Raw genomic sequence first — 17830 nt, forward strand, 5'->3', positions numbered from 1 at the left:
TTAGATAATTACACGAGGATTTAATAAAGGCCTATTTACAAGGTTTGAGCAGGACACTGAGAAACCATAAGAATACGTGTGGTATCCAAGGGGGCTACTAACAGCCTTTATCACCTTTAGATCAGAAGGTTGAGAGGAGACAGGAGTTAACAGATCCCAGAAGGAAAGGGTTATGTGGAAAGGGCTGCTTTGAGAAAGAGAGGTGACCTTTTAGCAAAAGACACAGCCACCCTAAGGCAATCTGGCGGGGAGGGAGCCATGGGTCTAGAGACTTCGGCCTTACCCTCCTTCTGTCCTTCAGTCTCCTGCGCCTGCCTCCCCTCCACTGTGCCCAACTGAAAGCTGCAGGGCCAGGGCGTGAGATGATGGAGTTCGTTTAAGTCAGCACCTCAGGGCGAAGAGCAGGACAGAGAAGTGGATCTGGAGGGGCGAATGAAAATATCTGGCACAGCAGCTTTCATTTACATGTTGAATAAAGACTTGATATTTCAGTCTTGGTGTATCAGCAAGGCAGAGAAAGCTTTAGGAATGAAACGATGGCAGCAGGTTCAGGTTCACGGTTCTCACTCATTCGTGTGTCAGATCCACTGTAAATACTACAAAAAAAAAAAAAAATCCAGCAACAGCAAAAGAATCCAGAGATGCATCACATTCTCCTTCCTGATGCATATGTTTTAAAGGACAGCCCCCCCTCCCCCGCCAAAGCACTTGTTTAGAGCCTGAACAGTAAATATGATTCCATTGGCCCCCAAATTAGATGCTGCTTCCCCAGAAGCAAGGGTTTGGACAAAACACAGAGATTCCAAATCTTGGGGCTGGCAACTGGCAATTATGTTCCTTGCCATGTCGGTGACCTTTAGGTAGTAGCTGAATAGTCATTTTTCAAGTAGGGAGACCAGAATAGGAATCGTCAGTGCAACTCTGGAACCTGGACCTGCGCTTATGAATGGAGTGGATTTCGGCCTCACATTTTCTGAGTCTGTGAAATCATTCTCCTCTTTAATGAGGTCCACTCAGAAGAGGAGGGAATGACGGGTCTCCTTTGGTGACATGACTTTGACAGGCAAATCAATTCGTTCCATTTGTTTCCTCTTTGAAAACAGCAATCCTCGAGCGTTACATAATCTAATCTTCATGCCTCGCTGGTTTGTTCTGTCCTCCTGAGGAATTGGCAGATGGTGCCAATGCAGAGACCCGCACACACGCCTCACAAGCCTCGTGGTAACAGGAGAGTGGCTCACCGTGCTGTCTCTGCGGTGGGGTCCCTCACTGGCATTTGTTTCTCTGGATCCATTTGCTCTTTAGCATTCTCAGGCACCACTGGCTCCTTGCCTTCGGCTCTCATCCCAAGATTAATTGTAGATGCTGAAAGCAGATAAAAAGAGAACAGAAAGTGAAGTTGAAAGGACAGAGAATTTGTCAGATTTTTACTAAAACCCCTCCTCCATCAAAGGCTAAGCATCTTTGGAGATTTGAGAGGCAGAGCTTTGACATCTTCATTCAGCCGGGACCCTGTGTACCTCTTTGTTACTGGATGACAACATAGAACAGGGACAGACCTGTCTGTGTCAGAGCTAGGCGACGAAACATCTGCTCGGTGAGGTCTCTAAACTTGTCTCTAAACATGAGTCAGAGACCTGCGGAAATGATTGTGCCCCGGATAGGCAGTTACCTGGAATCCACCTTTACTGTCAGTGACTGGCCAAGGGAAAACTACCGCAGGACTGAGAAGCGAGGAGCTTCTCCGTGAGGCTCCATCAGACAGCACTGTAATGTTCAGATGTCCTTGCGAAGGCTTTGCCTCTTTACCTCATTAAGAAGCTGCAAATGGCAGTTCTCAAGGAACCAAATGCATCGTGGGCTTCCTGCTACCAGAACTTAGAACTAGAAGTCAGCTGACTTGCTCTGGTGGTGCCTTTCCGATTGCTGAAAGACTGCATCCCATTCTCTGCATGCAAGACTAGTGGGTCCACTTGGCGCAGCACCAGGCACAATTCCAAGTGCCACAGATGTAGCCGCCTGCTCACAGACTGCACTGTTGGTTGACTCTGATCTTGGATGGAACTTCCCAGCAATTAAAACTTAGAACACTCCTGTCTGAGCACAAACGTGGCTGGTCCTTAAAGGTCACTTGCACCTTAATGCTTGCTGGTCACTCATGGTCGAGGATGGGCAGACATACAACAGAAATGACGTGTCTTAAGGGAAAAACAAACAAACAAACCCAAAACTATATAGAATCTTCTTTGAATTCTATCTCCTCCTGCACTTAGAGGGCCGATTCCTATTAAAAAAACGTTTTTTTGTTTTTGTTTTTTTTTTTTTTTTTTTGCTTGCTAATTTCACTGAATCTTAGGTGAGCACCTACTATGCTATAAAGTGTGAGTCGCCATGGTAGGTGTTGGATATCTGGTAGTGAATAAAACAGACCCTGTCTCTGCTTTCATGGAACATACGGAGCAGAGGGGGAGACAGATAATAAAGGAGGCCACCGTGGCTGGAGTGTCGTTAGGTCATCTGAACTTGGATCACGTTTCATCTAATGGAAACTGCATGGCTGAGATGGGTAACTTCCGATGTGCTGCATGCCTATCATGTGTCTCACTGCTAAGGTACCCCAGTAATTTAATTTAATATTGGCATCAATATTAAAGGCATAAGGCACCAGGGTGGTCACTTCCTGTATCCGTCTGGACGTGGACTGTCACAGAGTGGCTGAAAACACGCTCCGGGTTAGGAAAGGGGAATGCTCTGAATGAAAGTTGATGGTGCGGTGTGTTCTAATAGTTGGAGACCAGGTGTGCTGGTTTTGTTTTGAGCAGTGCTGGGGATGGGAATGGGGCTTTCCATATGTGAGTCCAGTGCGCATGCCACTGAGCTAGCCCAGGTGCGCTGTGTTTAAAAGAAGTGACAACTTCTGACCCATCAGTTATCTATAAGGAATAGAATTTTTCTCACCTATGCCTTTTCTCATCTTTGACTTTGTAATCAAGTGAGTTCTGTTGCTACTATTTTCAAAATAGTAATTCATGTCCCTAGGATAATCCAGGAGTTCGTTCTACTTGTCATGTTATTATTTAGTACTGGAGACTGAACCCAGGAAATACTGAGCAACATTCACAACACTTATAACTTTTTTAAAAACTTTTTTTTTTTTGAGATGGAATCATGCTATGTGGTCCAGGTTGGCCTCAAACTTACAGTGATCCTCCTGCCTCAGCCTCCCAACTACTCGGATTAGAGGGATGTACCATTGCACTGAGCCAGTATTAATTATTTTTTCTCTATGTCCTACTTTTTGATTTTCTTTTTATTATCATTTATACACCATGAGATGTACATTCACTTCAATCCACACATACATTCTTATAACCTACATAGCTTTTCATTTTATTTGCAAAAGCATGGAATCCTCTTAAACGATGAACATTTAGATCCCAACAGAGAAAGGAATCCTCTATTTAGTACGCTGTCCCCTCACCCTCTAAAAGAAATTTCTCCTCCAATCCTTTCCTGTGCTCGCCAATCACCACAGAGGATTTAAAACCATAAGAACATTTCGTAATCCCAGCTTTCTGAAACCTAACAGAGATTTTGTCATCTGAAAACAAAGGGAGATTAAGTGCAGAATTTGTTTCTGGTAACAGCCGAGAGGAACAAGCTAGACATGAACGTCACTGCAAGTTAATTCAGGCAACACTGTAACTGCTCCATGAGCCTTTCCAAGACTTTAAACATGTGATACAGTCCTGGTCAGGAAGGAACAAATTTAAAGGCATTTACTATAGGGACGTGGCATCATCAGAAGGAGAAAACTTCAGTGAGAGACCTGCATACAAGTTAGGAAATTGGCCCGTATCCCTGCCTTAGTTCTGAGTGGATTCTCTTGGATGAGACATAAAGACAGCGATTCTTGCTGTGCCGAGGCAGTGGGTCGGACCCATCTTCCCTATTTCACAGCCTTTGCAGTGCTGAGAAGTTGTCCTTCCAATGCTACAGGACAGCTCTTCTTTGCATACTTTTTCACCCCAGGTTTATACAGTCAAATACTATAATGATGTGCAATTATTTAATAATCACAATTTATGTAACACCTAAACATGAGTGCAAGGCTTCCTGCGAAAGTGCTTTTAAAGCTATGAAGGCATGGTTAATCCAAAAGGATGATTTTAAAATTATTTCTACATGGCAGGATACTTTGTAGTAAGTCCATGTCCATTAGATCTCACAAGCAGTGAGGGAAGCCTTATCCTTTTCCCCATCCAAGATTTTCTTATGTCCTAATGATGGTGTCTCCAAAACATTTCCTGAATCTGACCCATTGTCTACATTACCTCCCTGCAAGACTTAAAAAGTCTATGAAGAAAGGCATGCTGGTATATTTATTCTGTTCCCAGTGCACACTGTGTGTGCATTCAGTGATTTTTCTTTTTTCTTTTTTTCCTTTTTATCGGTACCGGGGCTTGAACTCACGACTGCCTGCTTGCAAGGCAGGTGCTTATGCCACTGAGCTAAATCCCCAGCCCCTCAGTGATTTTTCTTAAATGAGTGGACCTTACCGGCCTCCCCTTCCACCTCCTTTTGTCTCCCCACCCAATACATCAGCATTATCTTCAAGGTCTTATTAGCAGTTCTGGTTGTGTCTTATACATATTCATAAAACCTTCATGAATTCAGTTCCTAAATGTCACATTCAAGATTCTTCATGGTCTAGTTCTGAATCACCTTTCCAGGCCATTTCTGACCTGTTTTTCTCCCACCTTAGCTGGTGATTCCCAAGCACATTGTGCAGGTTCATATCCCAAACCTTTAGCTACTCCTTCTGGTTGGAACAAACAACCTTCCTCTGACCCACCTTATTCACCTGGTGGAATTCACTCAACCTGCAAACAGCAGCCCAAATGTTATTTCCTCTGATACTAACTCCCCTAGAAATCTGTTTTGTGACTCTGTGCAACTTAGCCTGTAGCTCCTTTACTGTTTCTCATTTTTCCCCCTTCTTTCCAGTTCTTTTGCTAACAAGACCTGAATTTTCTTATTTTGTAAACATCTTCCAAATCTGACCTGTGCTTACCACCTCCGCCACTCACCCCTCAGGTCCCAGCACCATCTTCTCTCACCCATACCTAGAACGCTCCTGAGTGGCCCTGTATGCTGTATTTCCCCATCTGCCATCTGCCATGACTTGCAAAGCAGCCAGTGAGGTTTGAATAATGCAGGCAGTCATGTGCTAGTCCTCTACAAGAAACCCACTACAGCTCTCCTTGTGCGCTTTGAAGAAAGTTAAAGCCCTGGAGTGGAGTCTCTGGCCCCGCCGTCCCCTCCACTTTCAGTCTAGTGTTTCCCCTGCTCATGTCGACCCGCCATCTCTTTGCTGCTTCTTGAATATGCCAAGCTCTCTCTTCCTCAGGACTTTCAAATGTTTCCCCTTTGCCAGGAGTGCTCTTTCCCCAAATATATAACTGATTTGCTTCTTTACTCCATTTTAGTTTTCGCTCAGATCATCCCTTTGCAGAGAGCACTTTCCTAATCAGTCTCTAAACCAGCACCCTCCCTTGGTCAGGCATGGTGGTGCACACTTGTAATCCCAGCACAAGAAACACAGGCAGGAGGAGTGCATGAGTTCGAGGCCAGCCTAAACTACATAGCAAGACCCTGTCTCAAAAAACCAAGCCAAACAAACAAACCAAAAACTATTACCTTTGTGGGGGAGGTTGTAACAGCATAGCTCAGAACACTTCCCCGGCAGGTATAAAACTCTTGAGTTTTGTTTTGTTGTGGTTGTTTTCCTTTTTTTTTTTTTGGTACTGGGGATTGAACTGACAACTGCACACTTACATACAAGACAGGTGCGTATGCTGCTGAGCTAAATCCCCAGCCTTTTTGAGATGGTCTTGCCACGTAGTTCAGGCTGGCCTTGAACTCATGGCAATTCTTCTGCCTCAGTCTCCTGACTGCTGGGATTATAGGTATGTACCACCACTATTTGCTTATTTTTGCGATTTCTGGGACAGGGTCTCACTGTGTAGTCCAGGTTGACCTTGAACTTGTCATCCTCCTACCTCAGCCTCCCAAATGCTGGAATTACTGGTATGTCTCCCTGCACCTGGCTGGAGGACCCAGTAGTGCTAAATAAACTAGCACATTCCTTTAATCCTTGTGCTATTACTTGCTTTGTTTCTTTTCGTGGAGCTGCATACCACCAGTATGCTACTGTTAACTTTTCATGCATGTATTTTTTTTTCCTTTAAATTTGCTGCTGAGGATAGATGGTTTTGTTTGCCCACCATATCCCTGGTATCCAGAATAGTGCCTGGCATGCCTTAGAGAAGCAGTTTAGTAGTACAGTCTGTACTACCATGTGTGAGGCCCTGGTTTTGATCACAGCCCTGAGAAAAAGAAATAGTGCCTGGCAAATAACAGGTATTTGTTGAATGAATGGATGAATCCTTGTATCCCAGATGCAGAGCGCAGTGCCTGGTCACTTAAGTATCTATTAAATAAATGAGCAAATCAATAAATTTTTATAAATGAAATGACTTCTAGTATATACCCAGGGTTATCTGGGAGAGAGGTACAGATGTTTCATTCATTTGCTCTGTGAATGTAATTTTGATTTCTTTAGTTTGCTGTAATAATCACAGGTAATCAAATCAGGTTTTTTCCAAAATAAGCTGTTGACAGAAGTTTTGCCCAAGAATATTTAGGGGATTTCAGCAAGATAACCAAGTGGCACAGCAGGGATTTAGAATAACCATCAGCCCATTGGCCCTCATCAGCTCCTGAGGGATTCTGCTAAGGTGCTTTATCTCTGTGATTTATAGTGAATGTACATTTGTTTTTAACACATTCATGACAAAGCTGTAACTTGTATGTCTCACTGCTGGGCTGCTTGAACCACTGGTGACACATGCATGACTGTCCCATCAGGTGCCTTTTTATTAATTTTTATTAATAAGATCATTTTAAAAAGGGATAAAAGTGATTAGATCTGTTTGTACCACCAGTAGGACAAGCCATTCAGTGGTTCAAGCTGGCAGGAACTTGTTAATCCTGCTAAACACTGATTATTCTGAGAACTGGAACAGGTAAGACACTGACTCGCCCCAAAGTTTGTGAGGGTGAACCGTTTACATTCACACCCCTTTACATTCACATATTTGAATGCACATTGCAGTGAGCCCTTAGGATTGTTGCCTCCCTCCCTCCCAGCCGGCCTTCGTTTATGGTTAAGAACCTGTACAGCTTTGATAAGGCAATTTGGTCCCTTATAGTAGGTGAACTGGGAATAATTTGCTGTACTTTTCTTCTTCACTTTGGCCTCTGTGAGGTCTCTTCCCAGCCTCCATTTTTAAATTTCCTGTAAATGCATAGGTAAAAAAAGCAGACAGTAAACTGAGTGTGGTGGCACATATTGTATCTGAAATGCCAGTTACTCAGGAGACTAGAGCAGAAGAATCACAAGTTCAAGCCCAGCCTGGTCAACTTACTCAAACCCTGGCTCAAAACAAAAAGGGTTGAGAATGTAGCTCAGTGATACAATGCTTGCTTACCATGAGCAAGCCCCTCGGTTCAATCCCCAAGACTGCAAAACCAAACCAAACCAAATAGTATAAAGAAAAAGGCTCCTTGACATGAACGAAGTGTGTGTAATATTGGCAACTGTCCATCTGTCCTTCCAGCGAGGTTAAGCAATGGCCACACCGTAGATGGCACTAGGGCCAGAGAACAGCAGAATTGGAGAGGTTCCCTACCCACCCAGCCTTTAGCATTCCATCACTAAACAAGGTGGGTAGAGGGAAGGGGACTAGTTTAACAGCATGTGTGCCCTGTCCACGCACTGGGCTAGGCCTTTTGTGTGCATGGTGTCAGTTGATGTCACCAAGAAGTTAGTTAGGATTATTATCTGCAATCATCTGCATTTTATAGAAGAGGAATGCAAGGCTCAGCGAAGTTGATGGCACTTGCCTGAGATTCCCAGATGGTAAGCCACAGTGCTGGGATTTGGGATTCAAACCAGTCCTGGGTAACTCCCTGGCTGCCTACCAACAGCAGGAATCTCCTTAGCAGCCAGAAGGGCAGGGAAGTGATGGTGATGGTGGAGGACAAGAACTGGAGAGGGTGGGGGCAGCAAATAGATCCCACCTGGCAGGTGATACAGCCAGGTGCTTCCTGGCGTCTCTTCTGGTCTTAGAACTGAAGACCTGGCGGCTGACTTACAGGCCCATCCTAGTCCTGCTGCGTGCTATTGTGGGTGGATGCAGCGCCCAGAGTGGAGGTTTTTCCTTTCACTGTGTCCTTTCATACCATTCCGGCGCCTCGGTTTGGGTTTCTCTGCTCTTTTTTTGTCCTCTGGCCAAAAGTTGTACCCCCTGGGGAGTGCGCCCTGCCTGCAGTTTTGGAGATCCGGTCAGTTCTGGGGCATTGTGCGAGCCTCCCGGGTTAGCGCGGGACGCCGCGGGCGCTGCTAGGGTCTGGGCTCCTGGGCGGTGCGCCCCTCGCTCGGTCTCGCGGCTCCCTGCCGCAGCACCCCCTTCGCCAGCAGGGGCCGCCCGGAAGCGGGACTCCCCGAGCGTGGGGCGGGACGAGGGGCGGGGCGCAGCGGTACCTGGGCCGACCGCGAGCCGGGGGTGGGCTCTCAGGGGACTGCAGGCAGCCCCCCAGATCTGCACCGCCGGCCGCCGAGATTTCGGGGCTCCGCTGCGCTGTCACATGGGCGGCGGCGACGGGGCCGCATTTAAGCGGCCGGGGGACGGCGCCCGCCTCCAGCGCGTCCTCGGGTTTGGCTCCCGCCGGGCGCCCCGCGCTCTGCCCGCCGGGGGCCCCGCGCCGCGCCGCCCCGCGCCGCCCCCGCCGGGCCATGCGAACGCGGGCCCCGCCGCGATGAGCTCGCAGATCGCCAAAAGCGAGTCCAAGACATCGCTGCTGAAGGCGGCGGCGGCGGCGGCGGCGGCGGCGGCGAGCGGGGGCAGCCGGGCTCCCCGCCACGGCCCTGCCCGGGATCCGGGGCTGCCCGGCCGCCGGCTGCCTGGCACCTGCCCGAGCACGCCGCCTCCGTCCGGGGACCCCAGTTCGCGGAGGCCCCTGTGCCGGCCGGTGCCGCGCGAGGAGGGCGCGCGGGGGAGCCGCCGTGGGCTGCCCCCGGCGCGCTGCAGGCCCCGGGAGGCGCTGCCGGCCGCGGCGTCCCGACCTCCGCCGCCGTCGCCGCTGCCGCCGGCCCGCGGGCGGGATGGGGAGGAACGGGGGCTGTCCCCGGCGCTCGGCCTGCGGGGCTCTCCGCGAGCCCCGGGCCGCGGGGACTCCGTGCCCACCGCCGCGACCGAGGCGGACCCGTTCCTCCACCGGCTGCGCCCCATGCTCAGCTCCGCCTTCGGCCAGGTAAGGGCCGCGCCCCCCGCCCGCGCTCCCGGGAAAGGCGCTCGGGACCCTGCAGCAGCCGCGCGTCCACAGCCCTGTGCCCGCTGCCCCGAGGCCCGCGGGTCACACCCCGGCTCACCCTGCCCTCCTCCGGCGCTCTTCCACCCCCGTGTCTGATTCAGCACCCTGTGCGCTGTCCATGCTCGGGCCTCTCCTAGGCGAGGCACCGCCGCCCAGCCCTCTTCACTCTTGCTAGAAGCCGCCGTCCAGAAGGGAGCAACCCCACGACCCTTAAGGAGACTTGAGGTCAGAGGGGTGCTCCAAGCAGATGGCGCCAAACCCACACCTCTGACCGGTGGCCGGCACAGAGAGTGACTCAAGAGAGCAGGGTCTTTGGAGTCTGGGATAACCTTAGGGAACACAGGCTTGCTTGGAGTGTCCCCCAAAAGCTGGGGAAAGTTATAGGGTTCAAAAATACGAGGAAAGAGGTGTCTGGTCACTCACGAGTTGCTGTGTAGGCAGAGTTAGGGCTCAAACTGGAACTTAGGAGTGTTTTTTTGGGATTGACACTGCAGGTGTGCTGTTAGGATGGCAGGAGGGCAGCTGTGGAGTTGTAGGGCATGGAATAACACCCAGAGAGCCCTAGCCTGAGTTGCTGTGCCTTCGAGAGTCAAAGAGGCCACAAAGAGATCATCAGTGGCTCCTTTTGTTTCCTCCAGCCCTTTCTCTCAAGGGTCCAGGCATCTGGACAGCTCCCCTTTACAAACAGCTCTGTGGTCATCATGGAGGTCTATAGTTTGGGACACTGCCTCGGGGGAGACAGGAACCTATGAAGTCCTGAACAAAGCCTGGGTTTCCTCTAGTTCAGAGTGTAACCAAGTCAAACTCGTTGGCACCACGTTGAGACAGTTTTGCAGCCAAAGAGGAGTGTAATACCGAAGTCTGGTCAGAGTGTTGCTTTGTTTGTGGGGGACACAGGGCCTGAGCATTCCTTGCTAAGATCTAGTGCAGAGAAGCTGTCTCAAGCTCCTGGCTTGCTGTGCTGGATCAGCGTTGGAAAGAGGCCGTGCGTGTTTTGCTTCAGATCTGCACAAATCTTTTCAAAATACTACTCCGCAGTGGCTGATGTCAGTGGAGGTCTGACATGAAGGCAGCTGCACATGGATTCGGGTTGCACGGGGCTGCTGTGGTGGTGTGACAGGGCAGCAGCGTGTGGCTTTGTTCCTGCAGGGAGCCCTCATTAGCCGGGTGAGCTGGAAACAGTTCTCCGGAGTACAGATTTGGATGCAGAGCTCTGAGAGTTAGTGTGGCAACATGCCGAGGGAGAAGTTCACTGCAGTGGCTCCTGTGTTAGCGAAGAGGTATACGCAGAGTGTGAGGGGAAGAATGATCTGTGGGTAGGAACCAGGTTGCGACAAATATGCTGTGTTGTTGTTGAATGGGTGACTGCAGTTCACTCATCTGTCAAATATTTCTTGAACACCTACTCTGCCCAGGCATTTTCTGTACACTAAGGAGACAACAGTAAACACGATAGCAAGGATTCTGGCTGTTTGGGAGGCTAATGATCTAACACAGTATGGAAGGCCCAGCATCACACACTTCTTGGCTTATCAGTTTGCTGGTGATCTTACTCTTAGAAAATAAGTCCTTGCTTCTAGTTCTTGGAGAATTCACCTTCGCAGCCCCTTTATGAGCTCAGAGGTTTGCAGCTTCGTGCTTTTGTTTCTCCTCCTAATTTCCCAGTCATTAAAGGAAGAAGATTCTCCAGCCTTATGTTCTGAAATGTCACTGAGGTCACCTGAGTCAGGAGGAGATGGAAGGTCCCATCAAATATTTACTACCTCCCTCTGGAGTGCGTCTGGGAGCTGCGGTTTTTTCTTTAAAGCCCATTTAGTTTGGGCTTCCTGCTGACACCTCTGAGGCACTGTTTGAACAACAACAGCAACGAACTGACAAACCCAGCCTGGGATTTTTTGTGTCAGAGCCTCTGGTCTGTGACAGAGGAATTAGTCTTTCCTTTTCTCTGTTCTGTGCATTGAGATTTTTGTCTTCAAAGACAGGATGGAACCAATAGGAGGAAAGTAAGGTTCTGACTACAGGAACTTTCAGGTGGGATCTGTTTAGGGCGAAATATCCCTGAGGAAACTTCCTCAAGTTCTAGTTCTTTCTTTTTCTCTTTCTTAATTTTTTTTTATTTTTTTCTCTTTTTGAAACCTCTTATGGGGGCTGAGGGTATAGTCCATGAATGGTGCCTGTTTGGCAAGCAAGCACATGGTCCTGGGTTCAATACCTGGTTCTGAAAAAACAAAAACAAATCAAAAACCTATGGCTTAGGATATAGCTCAGCAACGCAGTGCCTGCCTAGCAAGCATAAGGTTGTGATTCCCAGTACCAAAAAAAAAAAAAAAAAAAAAAAAAAACAAACCAAAAAACCTTATCTGTATCCCTTGATTGAATTAAAGCTCTTTTTTTTAAAAAAAAAACTTTCAAAATAGGGTCACTCCTAGTACCTCAAGAAGAGTCTGGAGCCAGACATTGTAATGCATGTCTCGGGAGGCTGAGGAAGGAGGATCACAAGTTTGGGGCCAGCCTAAACTACATTTCAAGGTTCTCTTTGGAAAGTTAAATGAGTTATGGTGATAGAGAGCCTGGCCCAATGCATGGCAGAGGACAACTCTATCAGTGTGTGTTATTATTTTTGTTTCTTGATTCAGCTTACCAAGGGCATCTTCTTTCTGTTTGTGATGGAGTCAGGGACAGCCAGGTTCAGAGTGACATCAGAAGTACTAAATTAGATTCTACCTAGGGAGGACAGAGCTTAAGATTCTACTGTGACCTCATGAGATATGCTTACAGCCTGAAGGAAGACAGTAGGATTTTGGGGCCAAGGCATAGAACCATGGCTTGAATGATAGCAGAACTTCATGTTCCAATCACAGCTGTGTCACTTTCTGTCTTCTGTATGACCTTGGCATGTCATTTTTTTCCTTCTGGTCTTGGTATCTTCATCTAGAAATGAGATCAACAAAAACTACCTTGCAGAGTTATTAAAAGAATTACCCACAATTAAGGATATTAAATACCTGATTCATGGAGGGTGCTGGATAAGGGGCAGGATTCATTAATATTATTGCTATCATTGATACAGTAATTGTCTAGAGAAGGGTCTGTGTAAAGTATTTTGAAAGCTGCCCCTAAGTGAATAAGGAAGGTAATTAAAGCAAGGAGCTCAACATCAAAGGATCATCCCTAATTCCCCCTCTGTTGCCCATGAAGGACATGCCCAGTCTCCTGGAGAAACAATTTGTTGCTGTTGTCAGGAATTAAGTCAGAGAGTAAAGCCAGGCATGTTGGCATATGCTTGTAATCTCAGCGTTCTTGGAGGCTGAGGCAGGAAGATCACAAATTTGAGCCTAGCATTGGCAATTCAGTGAGATCCTGTCTCAAAATAAAATAAATTAAATGCCTGATGATATAGTTTAGTACAAAGGTCCTAGGTTCAATCTTCACTTAAAAAAAGAAAAAAAGAAGAGGAAAACAGGGAGAGAAATTAACTCAGAGTAGGAGTGATTTGAAGGTTTACATCTTGGATTATTTCATAAACAGGCTTTCTACTCTTACTCTAAGATTGAGAAAAAATATCCCTTGGTAGAGGAAGCAGGTATGAATACAGCCCATAGGTTTGTCCTGCCTTTTCCCTTTTCCCAGCTGTAGAGACATTGTTTCTGATTTGGATACTATAGCCTAGTTTCCACACAGCAGGATGTCAGTATTATGTGAAAAAGTAAATGGTATCACCACATCAGGACTTTAAAGTTTCCTGGTTCCTGTGGTTTAAATTGGGAGAGAGTCCTGCTGCTTGTTTGGGTCCTAATGGACTCCCCAACACCTGGCCTGTGTTCCTAGGAGAAGGGCTATATATATTCCTCATTCCTGCTCTGGCCAAGCCTCCTCTGTTGCTTTTGCTTCAGGAGTTGGGAAGGGAAAGAGAAGGTCAATAGCGTCAATCACAGGTGACAGTAGTGGCTTTTGTCAGTTGGGTAGGCGTTTTCCATGATGTCTGCATTTTCTGGGAAGCAGCCAAGGAACCGGAGACCTGAGTTTAGAGCCCACTGAACGACTGTCCAAATCTCTTCTCACTGTGTTAACAACAGTGTGCTTAGAGTGGCATTGCCACCCCTCAATTTAGAAATCAGGAAATGGGCTCAAGAGACGGGAGTGAGTTCTCCAAAGATCACACAGTACATAATGGCAGGACTGCCTGTCCCCAAACACACCTGCCTATGCTGCACTGAGCTGGTTTGGTCAAAAGCCACTTACATGTGTTCTCCGTTTGTCAGAAGCATCTACAAAGCACCTCTCACGTTAAGACCTAGCTTTCCCCAAGTGTCTTAGCTGTTATCCAAGTGACCGGGCTGTTATCCAGGTTCCAGTGCTGGTGGTAGAACTGATATAGCACTGAAGGCCAGCTCCATCCTAATCAGGAATAATCGGCCACGGGTTTATCCTTCTCATCCGCCTGATCCTATTATTCTATAACTCTAAAAGTATGGCTTGCGGAGGCCCAGGGACTGTGGCTCAGTGACTAAGGATTGTGAGGGGGTGCATGTGTGATCTGCTTTATTCCTTGGGGAAGCCCCCACCCAACATCCCTGTTTTATTTCCTATTGATGGTCAAGCCATCTGCCCCACCTTGACCACTGCCCTGCTGAGGTTAGCCGAAGCTGTGAAGCCCCAGATCTGAATTCTTGGATCTCTTTTGCCCTTAAACCTCAGTCAGTGTCAGCCCATCTCACTGCAGCAGTAGTTGGTTTCTTCAAGCACTTGGTTTTTCCATAAGGGACCCGATTTTGCTGTCTGCAGTCTCGGGTTTCCAAGGACAGAGGCATATCCAAGGTCGACAGGCTGATGCTGTGACCTGGTATGACCTGCAGAGGGCAGGACTCACCAGGTCTGAGTGGATGCTGGATGGACGAATGCTGCATGGAGCCCTTTAAGACGCTGATCAAACGGGAGGGGCTCTTGTCTAAGTGGCTGGCACTGTGCCAAACCTTCTACACAAATTATCCCATTGACCCTGGTGAGCTCCCTAAGGCATTGCTGGAATCCCCATTTTATAAATGAAGAAACTGAAGTTCAGAAAGACCACCATGTCCTCAAGGTCGCACAGTTAACTAAGCAGCAGGGCAAGATTTGAGCCCAAGTTAGTCTGATTGTATGCCAAGCTCTGAACCTCTATTTCAATGATTCTCACCATATGCAGGTTTAAATTCCCTGACTAGATAGTGTCTCGAGTCCATGTAGATCTATTAAACCAGATTTTTTTCTTTTTCTTTTCTTCTTTCTTTCTTTCTTTTTTTTTTCTTTTTCTTTTCTTTCTTCTTCTTCTTTTTTTTTTTTTTTTTGTAATGGGGATTAAACTCACAACCTCGTGCTTGCCACGGCAGGCACTAAACTAACCCCCAGCCCTAAATCAGAATTTCTAGTAAAGACCCATGCGATCCTAGTCTACAGCCAGCGCTGAAAACCATGACTGATGCTCTGCTGCCTCTACCTGCCTCCACCTGTTTACTTAATGTGAATGGCGTTTTCTTTTCTTTTTCTTCTTTTCTCATCTTATCTTTTCTTCTTTTCTCTTTTTTGTTTTTTCAGCTCAAACCCAGAGCTACATTGTCAACCCTTTTCATTTTTTTTTTAAGTTTTAATTTTTAAATTTTGAGAAAGGCTCAAGTTTGCCCAGGTTGGTGTCAAATTCGATCTTCCTGCCTCAGCCTTCTGAGTAGCCAGGGCCATAGGCATATATCACCCACCTTGTTTCTTTTCTAAGATTTTCTCTATATGTCTTTCCTGATTCCCCCAGACTGTCAGATTCCCCTATCTTGTAGTTTTAGAGTTCTTGTGTTTCCCTTGGTAGTATTTATCTGAGATGCTGTGAAAATAACTGGGCCCATAGCTCCTTTACTATCTGGTACCCACCTGCTGGTGTATAAACACCCTCAAGGCAGCACCATGTTTACGTGGTCCCCACAGCAGTCCCAGGGTCAAGCGCAGGGCATGGCACATAAACAATGAGCAACTGATACAGCTCTCTTCCATTTGAATAATTACTTATCAGGTCCCTGTGACGTGCCACACTCTTCCCTGTGTACACTTTATTAGCAAGATAGGGGAAGCCCCATTTTCCACTGGAGAAATGGGAAGCTCAGGAATGGGTGGCAATCACCCGCAGGCAGAACTCACCCCCCTCGTCCTTCCCATTCATCAGAGCCTATTGAACTTGACCCGGTGTAGGCCTGCAGAGTGCTTCCTTCATGCTCTGTTTTCACAAGAAGTCTTTGAAGAGGGCATTTATGCTGGCGGCTTGCTCTTCCCGTTTCTGCTCCCTGGCGTCATCACCTCTGTCCAGTTCTTTAAGCATCGGGGCTGTGCCTTCCATTTCCATCTCCTCCTTTGGAGGTTTGGCCCAAACAAGGCTGCTGAGTGAGTGCCCAGTTAAACCGTTCCCAGACCAGCAGTGGCTGCTGACCATCAAGAGCCACCCGGGAACCTCCTCCCTGTCTCCTAGGAGTGAGCCTGTGTAACCCCCTGGGCAGTTCCCCAGCCACCTTCCCTTGAGGGATTTCCCACCAGCCACCCAAACTGGAGAAACACCTCTGAGACTGGAGCCAGTGTGGGCTGAAACTCTGAACTGCAAGTTTAAAAGACTTGGCTGCATCAGGAGTTTGGGAGGTGGTCTCCTCCCTGTTATCTCTGGTGCCCCCTGCTGGGCAAAAATGGAGAAGGGAAACAGATGCTTCCTGTCTCTGGTTATCTGGCTGCCACTGTGGGTCTCAAATAGGCTATCTGAGGCTTGAGATGAATTCACATCAAAGCCAGAACCTAGAGGGATGAGGAAGAATGACCACGTATAAAGTTGCAGCTGTGAGACCTCGAGGGCCATTGATAAAGGTCCTCTGCACCACAGGAAAGCCGATAGAAGATCCTCACTCAGGATTAGGCAGAGCATGAGGAGAAGGTCCAGAGACCTTGCCCACACCCTCTGCAAGCCTGGCCTCCATCCTGTCTCCTCAGGGCCGTCTCAGCTGTCAGATCAGCTCTGCTGCCAGCCTCCGAGCCTCTTCCCAGTTCAATGATGAGGCAAGTGTGAAAAATGGAGCGTAATAGAGACGTCACCAGATCTCCCAGGCCCTTAACTGCAGCCGCCTGCTCTCCATCCAGCTGGAATTGCCAGAGGCCAATGAGGATGCTTGCCTGTCCAGCTCACTGCTCTTCGAAGGAGGCCTACATCTCCCTGGGGGCTTGTGTGTGCATGCATGTGTGTGGCGTGTGTGTGTGTGTGTGTGTGTGTGTGTGTGTGTGGTCAGTGTGTGCACACAGGATTGCAAGCTATGAGGCACCCTGGCTTTTGGGGACCCAACTAGCCAGCTTCTCCTTCTGAATCAGCTGGCCTAATTCCCAGCTGCAGCTGCCACCCTGGGTCCCCTCCCTGAGGCAATCTCCCGGCAGATTTGGCAGCTGGGAAAGGAGGGGGCAGAGGGAAGGGGAAAGAAGCAGACAGCGGACTCGGCTCTAATCTGATGTAGATGATCCCACAGGCGTCTCAGCTCAGCTGCCCTCTGCCGTCAGCTCTCCAGGAGACTTTCTCTATACACTGCACTCTCCTCTTCTGCCTTTGTCTCCTTAAGAAAGTGCCCAGAAAGTTAAACCCAGACACACAAACACACATAAAATCCACCTCCCCACCCCACCCCAAAAAAATCAGAGAGCAAGAACAGGCAGACGAGTAAGAGAGCACGCGCACAAGGGAGAGGGCTCAGCTCAGTCCTGGAGGAAAGCGACACAGGCAGAGGGAGGCTGGGGTTGGCGGTTACCTGGACTGAGGTCTTCTAGTCCCCAAGGAGCCTTCTTCATGGACCCAGGGATCCTGAGAGGGGCTGCCTCAACTTAGGATGGGCAACTGTGTCAAGTCGCCACTGAGACATCTCTCCAGGAAGGTATGTTTCCAAAGTCCCCACGCCCTGGGGCTGAGGATTGGGACATCTTGCCATCTGCCCCCGAGGCTGAGCTTGGAGCAGGGTGGGCATCTGAAGCTTGCTATCCTTCCCGAGGGTTCTGTCCAAAGCTGCTTCTCTGTTCTTCTGGATACCTTCCGATCGCAGTTTCTTATATCCTTAGCTCCGAGCTGAAGTTGGAATTTAGAGCTGGCAGGGGGTGGGAAGGGGCAGGGATAGAGGAGGCTGCCTGTGGGAATTTGCATGAGAGTTAAGAAAGAAAACATGTAGCTTTGAGGCTTCAGGACTGTAGAATGGCAAGTGTGGATGCTTAGGATATCACTATACAGACACCCTTGAAGCTGGCAGGATTAGAAGACCTTTCCCAGGAGCTGGCCCCAGGGCTCATTCTTGTCCTTTGAAGATCTGCACCCCTCTCTAGTGGTCTCTATGTCTTCAGCATTGAGGGTTTGTTTTGT

General features: G+C 48.3%; 1 protein-coding gene and 1 long non-coding RNA gene across 7 annotated transcripts in view; one reads left to right on the forward strand and one right to left on the reverse strand.

Moving 5' to 3' along the window:
* The window catches only part of LOC106025334 (uncharacterized), an 18406-nt gene continuing 576 nt past the window's right edge, over positions 1–17830 (reverse strand). Inside the window, exons 2-4 of one of the 3 annotated variants that reach the window (XR_001198924.3) lie at positions 17232–17601; positions 9497–17039; positions 1–1365 (exon numbers count right to left, since the gene is read on the reverse strand). This is a non-coding gene — a long non-coding RNA (uncharacterized LOC106025334). Of the gene's footprint in view, positions 1366–9496; positions 17602–17830 lie in introns of all 3 variants that reach the window. The other 2 variants (XR_010039681.1, XR_010039682.1) reach the window with 2 other exon arrangements.
* Positions 8610–17830, forward strand: part of Cabp1 (calcium binding protein 1) — a 21995-nt gene continuing 12774 nt past the window's right edge. The window contains exons 1-3 of one of the 4 annotated variants that reach the window (XM_063225770.1): positions 8610–8920; positions 9206–9378; positions 16432–16497. In XM_063225770.1, the coding sequence (XP_063081840.1) occupies positions 8713–8920; positions 9206–9378; positions 16432–16497 (447 nt within the window). In that variant the 5' untranslated portion in view covers positions 8610–8712. Of the gene's footprint in view, positions 9379–16431; positions 16498–17172; positions 17355–17830 lie in introns of those variants that run through there. The other 3 variants (XM_063225771.1, XM_063225769.1, XM_003478473.5) reach the window with 3 other exon arrangements.

Source organism: Cavia porcellus, unplaced genomic scaffold (genome assembly GCF_034190915.1).
Source record: "Cavia porcellus strain 051 isolate PalLab524CR breed Dunkin Hartley unplaced genomic scaffold, mCavPor4.1 scaffold_16, whole genome shotgun sequence".
Classification (NCBI taxonomy): Eukaryota; Metazoa; Chordata; class Mammalia; order Rodentia; family Caviidae; genus Cavia; species Cavia porcellus.